At 46.7% G+C, this 9,378-nt stretch overlaps 1 protein-coding gene and 1 pseudogene across 2 annotated transcripts in view; one reads left to right on the forward strand and one right to left on the reverse strand.

The window, feature by feature from the left end:
- Positions 1 to 9,378, reverse strand: part of Tex2 (testis expressed 2) — a 70,756-nt gene that overhangs the window by 4,939 nt on the left and 56,439 nt on the right. The window contains exons 8-10 of one of the 2 annotated variants that reach the window (XM_005350416.3): positions 6,444 to 6,563; positions 4,744 to 4,953; positions 136 to 256 (exon numbers count right to left, since the gene is read on the reverse strand). In XM_005350416.3, coding sequence (XP_005350473.1) covers positions 136 to 256; positions 4,744 to 4,953; positions 6,444 to 6,563 — 451 coding nt within the window. Of the gene's footprint in view, positions 1 to 135; positions 257 to 4,743; positions 4,954 to 6,443; positions 6,570 to 9,378 lie in introns of both variants that reach the window. The other variant, XM_005350415.2, reaches the window with a different exon arrangement.
- On the forward strand, positions 1,145 to 2,239 carry LOC101990602 (annotated as a pseudogene).

Raw genomic sequence — 9,378 nt, forward strand, 5'->3', positions numbered from 1 at the left:
TTACAGATGGTTGTGAGCCACCATGTGGTTGCTGGGAATTGAACTCAGGACCTTTGGAAGAGCAGGCAATGCTCTTAACCGCTGAGCCATGTTCTTATACTTGGTGGGAAACGTGAGAAAAGGGCAGTTTTTTACCTGGAACTCTTGCTCCAGTTTCTTCTCTATCCACTCCGTCACATGAACTAAAGTCACTTCTCTCTCTCCAAGTTTTGGCCGAGCTTTCAGCTCCACATATGGTGGCTTCCGGAAACCATACCTTTTTGAAGAAGAAGTAACCACATTTGAGAAGCAGAGAAAGGAAGTGGCAAGCTCTGGCACCACAGACTCCTCACTGGCATAGGGTTCATCACTGAACGCTCTCCAGTTCTGAACCACCCCATACCTAATTTAGCACAGCAAGTATGAGCTCTGAACGTTGTTTGCCGAACAGTGTCGGGGCTCTGATGGATTCTGACCAGTGCTGACAATGGAAGAAAGTCTTGAGATACCGTGGAAGTCCAGGAACTGGACATTGTCTTTTAGGGCTTTTTTGTTTTATTTTTTAATTTAATTTTATTTGTCTTTTGGATTTTGATTTCCCTAAAATGGCAATAGCTTTTTTTTTTTTTTTTTTTTTTTTTAAAGACAGGATTTCTCTGTGTAACAGTTCTAGCTGTCCTGGAACACATAAAGAACTGCCTGCCTGCCTCTGCCCCCAAAGTGTTGGGATTAAAGGTGTGCGCCACCACAGCCTGGCTCTTTCTTTGTATTTTTAATAGATATGTTCATTAAAAAAAACAATATATACACCAAACCTTTGAAAGAACAGTCTCCTGACTGCCATCCCGTATGGCACTCTCCTAAGTATACTCAGACATAAAATGTTTTAAAGACTGCTTTTTCAAGCTGGGCGGTGGTGGTGCCAGGCAGAGGCAGGTGGATCTCTGTGATGTCGAGACCAGCTTAGTCTACAAGAGCTAGTTCCTGGACAGGTTCCGAAGCTACAGAGAAACCCTATCTCGAAAAGAAAAGAGAGAGAGAGAGAGAGAGAGAGAGAGAGAGAGAGAGAGAGAGAGAGAGAGAGAGAAAAGACTCACAGAGAGAGAGAGAGAGAGAGAGAGAGAGAGAGAGAGAAAAGACTGTTTTTTTATTACAGAGTCTTGTTATGAAGGTCAGGCTGGCTTAAAACTGAAAACCCTCTTGTCCTTGCCTCTTGAGTGCTATAATTACAGGTGTGCTACCTCACGCAGTCACACTGTCTCACCAGAGCAGACCGACACTAAGAGATGTTGGTAAAGTGTCCAGACGAGCAGAGTGCGGCAGCACACACTGTAATCCCAACACTTACGAGGCTGAGGCAGGAGGATCACAGACTCTGACTACAAACGGGACAGAAGTCTAGTCCCTGACATGACTCTATCTTGTGTGTCTGTCCTAAGCAATAAAAGCAGTTTCTCTGTCCAGCTTTCCTCACACCGGAGTACGTGCCTCCACTTTAGGAAGCTCAATGGATGTGGACATGTGCCAGAGCTATCCCTTCAGTTGTGAAAGAGAACAATGATGAAAGTGAGCATCAGTCATCATTACAACCCATCCACTTAGGGGCTAGGTGCACCTCACAGAAGCAATGATTTAAGGCAGCCCACTCAAAGGCACACTGGCAACTGGAAAAATGTCTGTACAACCAAGTACCCCTTGGGGGCTTTGAAATGATACCAGCTGTGGTCTTAAGGTTGAACTGTGGTTCAGGGCCTGTGCATATCAGTGGACAGCACCTAGTAGCTGTAGAGGAAGATGAAGAATCAGAGGAGGAGGAGGATTTAAAGTTCTTAAGGATGTCGACAAAGTCATCTGCCCCTGGGAGTGGGAACAAGGCTCCAGAGAAGAAAGTAAAACTCGATGAAGATGACGACAATGACAGAGATGAGGAGGAGAAAGAGGTAACTGAAGAAAAAGCTCCAGGGGGGAATCTGTATGAGATGCTCCAGTCAAAATTGCACAAAAATCAAACCAGAATGGAAAAAAGACAAAACCGTCAATCAACACCAAGATCAAAAGGTGATGAATCCTTCAAAAAACAGAAAAAAAAAATGCCCTAAAACGCCAAAGAGACCTAGTTCTGTAGAAGACACTAAGGCAAAAATGCAAGTAAGTACAGAAAAGGGTGATTCTCTTCCTGAAGTGGAAGGTACATCCATCGATCCTGTGACTGGCCAGGAGCCTGTTTGAGACCTCTGGCAGTGAAGAGTGACTTTAAGAAAATGGTGTGAGGGGGACTGGAGAGATGGCTCAGTGGTTAAGAGCACTGACTGCTCTTCCAGAGGATCTGAGTTCAATTCCCAGCAACCACATGGTGCTCCCTGCTGGCATGCAGGCATACATGGAAGGAATGCTATATATATAATAAATAAATCTTAAAAAAAAAAACAGAAAGAAAGAAAATGGTGTAAAGGGCTGGAGAGATAGTTTAGCAATTAAGAGCTCTTCCAGAGGACCTGGGTTCAATTCCCAGCACCCACAATCAGCTCATAATTGTCTATGACTTCAGTTCCAGAGGTTCTGAAACCCTCACACAGACATACATATAGGTAAAACACTAATGCACTCAGGAGGCAGAGACAGGTGGATCTCTGTGAGTTCAAGGCCAGCCTGGTCTACAGAGTGAGCTCCAGGACAGGTAGGGATATATGGTGAAACCTTGTCTCGAAAAACCAAAAAAAAAAAAAAAAAAGATTTAAACAGCTTGAAATAGTCCATCTTACTTCATTTCCGTAGCAGATGATATGTTTTATAATGTCCTTTTATAATGCAGAGAGATTTCCCTACTGTGTATGCCCAGGTCCCATTGCCAAGAATGTGTTATTTAAAATTCCTGTTCGCTTTTCAAGGATGGAGATCCTGTCTTTTTTTTCAGTAGTTATGTATGGAGTCAGTCTGGAACTCATTCTGTAGACCAGGCTGGCTTCAACATCACAGAGATCCACCTGCCTTTGCCTGGCAGAGGTTGGGATTAAAGACGTGTGCCACCACTGCCTGGTTCTTTTTTTCTTTTCTTTTTGACTTTTCGAGACAGGGTTTCTCTGTAGCTTTGGAGCCTGTCCTGGAACTAGCTTTTGTAGACCAGGCTGGCCTTAAACTCACAGAGATCTGCCTGCCTCTGCCTCCTGAGGGCTGGGGTTAAAGGCGTGTGCCACCATTGCCCGGCATTTTTTTTTTCTTTTTTTTTTCTTTTTTGGTTTTTCGATACAGGGTTTCTCTGTGGTTTTGGAGCCTGTCCTGGAACTAGCTCTTGTAGACCGACCAGGCTGGTCTCGAACTCACAGAGATCCGCCTGCCTCTGCCTCCCGAGTGCTGGGATTAAAGGCGTGCGCCACCACCGCCCGGCCCGGCCTTTTTTTTTCTTATTTAGAAAAGCTAACACTGTGTGTGTGTGTGTGTGTGTGTTCGCACAACTCTGTGTGAGTGCTATGACACCTGTGGAGACAGTCAGTTCTCTCCTTCCACCTCTGGGTCCCAGTTCAACTTGTCATCTTGTCGTCCCTCCTCTTACTGTCATTCACTTAAAACAAGCAACAATAACAACAAGAAACAGGATAGGAACTGGAAAGCACTGACTGTTCTTCCAGAGGACTTGGGTTTAATTCCCAAAACCCACATGGTGGCTCACAACTGTCTGCAACTTCAATTCCAGGGGATCCAACACCCTCTTCTGGCCTCCTTGAGCAACATACACATTCAGGTACTTGCATATACGCATAAAACAAAACAAACAAGTCTTTGAAAAAAAAGTAATGCTAGGTGGTGATGGCGCACGCTGTGAGTTTGAGGCCAGCCTGGTGTACTGTGTTAGTACCAGGACAGCCAGGGCTACACAGAGAAACCCTGTCTCATACACCAAAATAAACAAATAACAACACAAAACCACCTACAAAGTTATTTTTGAGTTTTGCTGGGAAACACTAACATTGCCATTGAATAATCAGCCGACTGGGAAAAACACCTTCCAAACATTTCTGCAACGCCTGCTGCACACCAAGGAGATATGTAGTGCGCTGGTCCATGCTATGATGGACTGCAGGGCTGTGTTTTCATCATGAGTGCTATTTACAATGTGATAAGAGCTCTGAGCTCTTATTCCTCACCACATGCACTACGACTATTTTACAGGACTCAGCACACTAATTTTAAAGGGAGAGACACAGACAGAGACACTGGGCTATGAATAATTAATCCATCAGTTCTAAACTGTGGCTTAGGCACTGTATGTAATCCTCACCCCAAAGCCAACTGCTGAAACCCTGGGGAGTGCGCCAGTCGTGTCTGTATCTTCAGCATTCCCAGGTGACAGAAGCACTCAACCTCCTCCTCAGATAGCCTCCTGTCACGGACACCCAGTGCACACACCAGCCTCCCAACCCTACACTAAGGCCTCACTCGCTCAGGGACCGTCTCCTAACTGCCCAGATGATCTGTCAAGAATAGGCTGCGAGAGGACTAAGCCAGTGGTGTGGGTCCAGCCCAAGCTAGGCAGAGATGAGGGCTGGCTACAAAGTGCAGCAGTTAGGATGAGTCCGCTTTAGAGAAAGGAGGACCAAGGATAGAAACAGCCCCTTTTATGCACCTCACATTCACCTCGACTTTCCTGACATATGAAGATCATCCTTACCCAAGGATTAAGGACTGACACTTGAGTCTAATGAAAGCAGTGTGGAAGTGCTTTTGTCCCAAGGTTAAGTAGGCTGGGACTTTTAGAGTCCTACGTACCATATCCGGTCTGTCGGGGGTGGTGGAATGTTGACCGCCAAGGTCCCTCGACATTCTTGAACTTCCACGGTTAGCAGCAGGGGTGTATTAGAGACCTCCTCAATCTTCTTTTTAATGAATTCTGTCTCCGTTGCTTTTTGGAAATATTTTGACTTTGTAATTTTATCAACAAACCTCATAATCTTACTTGTTCGATGACCTCCAACATACCTTCAAACAAAGAATACAAAGGTATGTTAGCATGTGTTTGTGTGTGTGTGTTTGTGCGCGTGCATGTGCGCATGCATGCCAAGGCACATGTGGACAAATCAGAGAACAGCCCGTGGAGTAAGGTGCCAAATATCTGTATATGAGCATCATTGACTAACACAGCCTCGTGACTGCATTCACTCTCCAATGGCTTTTCCACTGCAACACAGGCACACTTTCAATAGGTCACTCTGAAATCTGCCCTGTGTGCGCAGGATGTTTAGTAGCCTTTTTGGCCTCTGAGGATCACGTGGCAAGAACATTCTCTGACAACATAATCATACATTAGCCCCCGTGGGGGTTAAATTACCCTTGGTTGACAACTACTACTTTAGAAAAGGTATAAAGGTCGGACAGAACATCCTGGCTGCACTGCACAGTGGACATCCGGACAGAGTCACCCTCAGAGAAGGAGGCTTCTGAAGACTCTGAGACTCAGCAGGAATCCTTGTCCTACTGGGAACCTCCCAATCTCTACACAGCACACAGAGAGCCATGCCGCACCGACAGACAATACTGCAGCGACTAACAGACTATCTTTATTAACTTTAGGTAGTGTCACACCCATTGAGGGCCAGGTGCTTATCAAAGGGCTTGGAACTAGAACATAAGGAAAAAGCTACATCGAATAGCTATGCCGGCAAGCTGAGAAAAGCAGTATTTGCCTAGGGTCCTGCATGATTGGCTTCTTCCTATCCTGTGCAGTTTCAGACATCAGGGACAGTGTGTGTATGGAGATACGTGTGCCTTTTGGGGGTGGAGGGGTGCTGAATCCAGGGCCTTGCACATGCTAGACAAGCACTCAACAACCAAGTTCCACCTCTAGTCATAAACAATAGTTCTAGGCAGAACCAACTATGCTGTGCAAGCATGGTGTGTTCTTCTCACCTTCTGAACAGTTTCAAAGCGAGCAGGCTGCTATTTGCTTACAAGTTTCTGACTCATCTGGTGCTGTGTCCACTGCTTATCTCCTTTTAAATAATTTAAAGGTCCTTACAGAAAGGCACTTGACACGCTCTGATCATTACACTGCCCAAGGGACAGGCACAGAGCACCCAGATGAAGTTCACAATCCAGAAGAGCAGTTACGCCATCCAGTGTCAAAATTCACCCAGGAAATAACCCAACCATCTCAGCTCTGCAGAACTGCAGCAGCAAGTAGATCTGGTTGTGCTGTGCCCAGGTCCCTTCTCTCTGCGGCCACCAGGGGGAGGTGGTGTGCAGCCTGTGCCCTCTGAAGACTCAGGGTGCAATTCTAGCAACAAGCCTGTCCTTCAAAGTCTAATTTTTACTCACACTGCAAGACAAAGCCCAAGCCTCTCCTCTTAAAATGCTGATGCTGAAACCTTTCACTCTGTGTGCTGGAAGAAGCTTGGAGGGGAAAGAAAAGACCGGCAGCCTCCTGGTGGCTCCTTTAACCTCCTGAACCTCCGGAAACCCCATCCACTCACCCTTCAGCCCCGGGGAGCAGCTGTTTGTCCCCAGTACTGGGCTCTGGAGCATCATCTTCCTCAGAGGAGCCGGCACTGGAGGATTCTTCATCACTGTCGGCCAGACAGTATACCCTGGGCCTGGAACTAAACAGGGAGAAAGTCACCAGCAGTGCATACACACACTCACACATACACACACAGCTCAAGGAAAAACTCCTGCCATATGCTGCCAATGTCACTAAGAAAGAATCCAAGAGTTCTTGGATTGGCGGCTTACTCAGGAAACGACAGGACTGCAGAGGACTTGAGCCCACAGTTACTTCTGAGCATGCACCAAATAGACAGGTGGAGAGTGTGATGAAGTCACATAAAATGTGGGAGCCAAGGAGGAGGTGTGTGAATGAAAAAAATAGACAGTTAGCAGGGGTTACGATGGCAGTTTAATGCTGGTGACATGACTCCCTCGGCGCGAATGAGGTGTACAGGCAAGTCCCTTATCTCTGGATTAATTACCCCTCAAAATAGTTTTGGCTGGACTCCTCCCTAGTGAGAGTAGATCCCATACCTGCTCCATATCCTGGGGACGGGGTCATAGAGAAAGTCCAAAGTCACAAAGTACCAAGTCTCAGGGGACTCAAGAAAGCAACTGAGAACTCAGGGACTTTTCTAGAACAACACAAATTTAAAGGACAGGCTTTGCAGCCCCCTTATAGAGTACTGCCCTTCACTACATTCTTTTGGGTTCCAGAGGGGTGGGGCTTGTGGAATCACCAGCAGAGGTGTGGGATCAAGGTTTCCTTCTGAAGTGCAGTGGAGACTTCCTGACCTACCAAAAGTTGCTGCTTCCTCATGAGACTACTAGTGGGCCCCGTCTCTAGAGCTTGGGGCCTTAGCTAGGCATGAAATGAACATAGGACAGTCTCTCTTTTTTTCCTTTTTCTTTTTAATTTTTTGAGACAGGGTTTCTCTGTAGCTTTGGAGCCTGTCCTGGAACTAGATCTTGTAGACCAGGCTGGCCTTGAACTCACAGACAGTCTCTAAACACTATTAAGCCACCAAATGGTCACTAAACACAGCCTTATATTGCCAGCAGAGAAAGGCAATGCTGTTCATGTAGATCCAGTCTCCCTGTTGCTGCTGTCTTCTTTGACACCTCCTTGAGCCGCTGAAAGTCCACCAGGGTAACTGTCTCCTGATTAATGGGGGTCAAGGGTAGAGCACACAGCTGCATGCATGCGAGGGCCAGGCTAAACCTCTCACCCTGAAACACGAGCTGCCTGTAAGAGGATCTCACCAGCGTCCTCCCAGGCAGGACACACGGATCCTGCTCATCCTGGCTCTGAAATGGAGCCAGAGTTGTGCAAACACACTGAACTTCCATATTGAAGGGGATGACCCTCTGAGAAGCCACTCCTCAGCTGAAGCACCTGCTCCCCGTTTCCCGTAACAGAAGTGACACTATGTCCTCACTGCTCACAGAACTGTTTCCTCAAAGAGCATGCTCTTGGGTTTCAAATCTATATAGCAAATGCAATTCTCAAACAACCCTGAACTGAGTTTTTGGGTAAGGAGAGTCAGAAACATAAAACTGCCAGAAATTACACAACTCCTATTTCTCCACCAAACAGCTGTGCTCTCAGTTCTTGAGCCCTGTGCTGTCAGGTATGGAAGCTGGCCCAACGGCACAGGGCAGGTCCTCATCCACACAGCACAAAGGGCTGCCTGCAGCATCTGGGATCGTAGTGAAAACTGCTGAGCCATGGCCCCTTGTGTCCCCACCAATGTGTACCACCTGGCACCTCCATTCCTTGGCAAAGGCTGAGTGCTACACTGAGCTCTTGGGTTCCAGAACAAATCCTCTGTGGCTTCATGTGAATAGTTCAGATAATGTTGTATGGGCTCCAGTGTATCAGAGGCTGTGGATTCTGATTTTGACCAAGTGGTACCCCTATTACCCAAAATGGAAGCTGTATCATGTAGAACCCAGGGCCAATTAAGCCTATGACTGGCTCATATGCAGCTTTTACATCTAAATGTGTATTTTATGCTTTCAACCTTATGACGTAAGCAAGCATTTCAGAGAAAGACACTAAACATCTCATAAAAGACGTGTAAGATGTGGGAAACTACTGGCTTTAAACACACCTCAGAATTCCGCAAGTGTTCCACCCTCTCAGAGAGTCACTGAACAAGCTGATTCTGTTATGATGTCTTTTGCTTGGAGTCAGGCACGAGAGAAAGTAAACTATTTTATCATAGATTCTATCTCGGACCAAATTTTTTCTTTCTTTTGAAATGGGGTCTCACTTTATGGAACGCATTATGTAGCCCAGGTTGGCTTCAAACTCAGGGTAAGTCTCCTGCCTCAGTCTCTCAAGTGTTGGGATTGCTAGCATGAACCACCGCAACTGGCTCAACTGTTTTATTTCTTGTCTAAGAAGCTCTATCACTTCTGGCAACTTCCGGTAGTCTCTGTAGTCTGTGGACTATGCACAGGCAGTGCTTGCCGAGGCCAGAAGAGGGCAACAGACGGCCTTGAAATTGGAGCTACAGGCCAGGTGGTGGTGGCAGGCGCCTTTAATTCCAGGGAGGCAGAGGCAGGAGAATTTCTGTGAGTTCTAGGCCAGCCTGGTCTACAAGAGCTAGTTCCAGGGCAGGCTTCAAAGCTACAGAGAAACCCTGTTTCGAAAACACAACAAAACAAGGAAGGAAGGAAGGAAGGAAAGAAATCAGTTCCACCACATCTGGTGGCGCAAGCCTTAATCCGGGCACTCAGGAAGAAGAGACAGGCAGATCTCTATGAGTTTGAGGTCAGCCTGGTCTACAGAGTGAGTTCCAGGACAGCCAAGGATACACAGAGAAACCCTGTTTCAAAAAACAACATTGGAAGGAAGGAAGGAAGGAAGGAAGGAAGGAAGGAAGGAAGGAAGGAAGGAAGGAAGGAAGGAGGGAG

The sequence above is a fragment of the Microtus ochrogaster genome, chromosome 7 (assembly GCF_000317375.1).
Source record: "Microtus ochrogaster isolate Prairie Vole_2 chromosome 7, MicOch1.0, whole genome shotgun sequence".
Lineage (NCBI taxonomy): Eukaryota > Metazoa > Chordata > Mammalia > Rodentia > Cricetidae > Microtus > Microtus ochrogaster.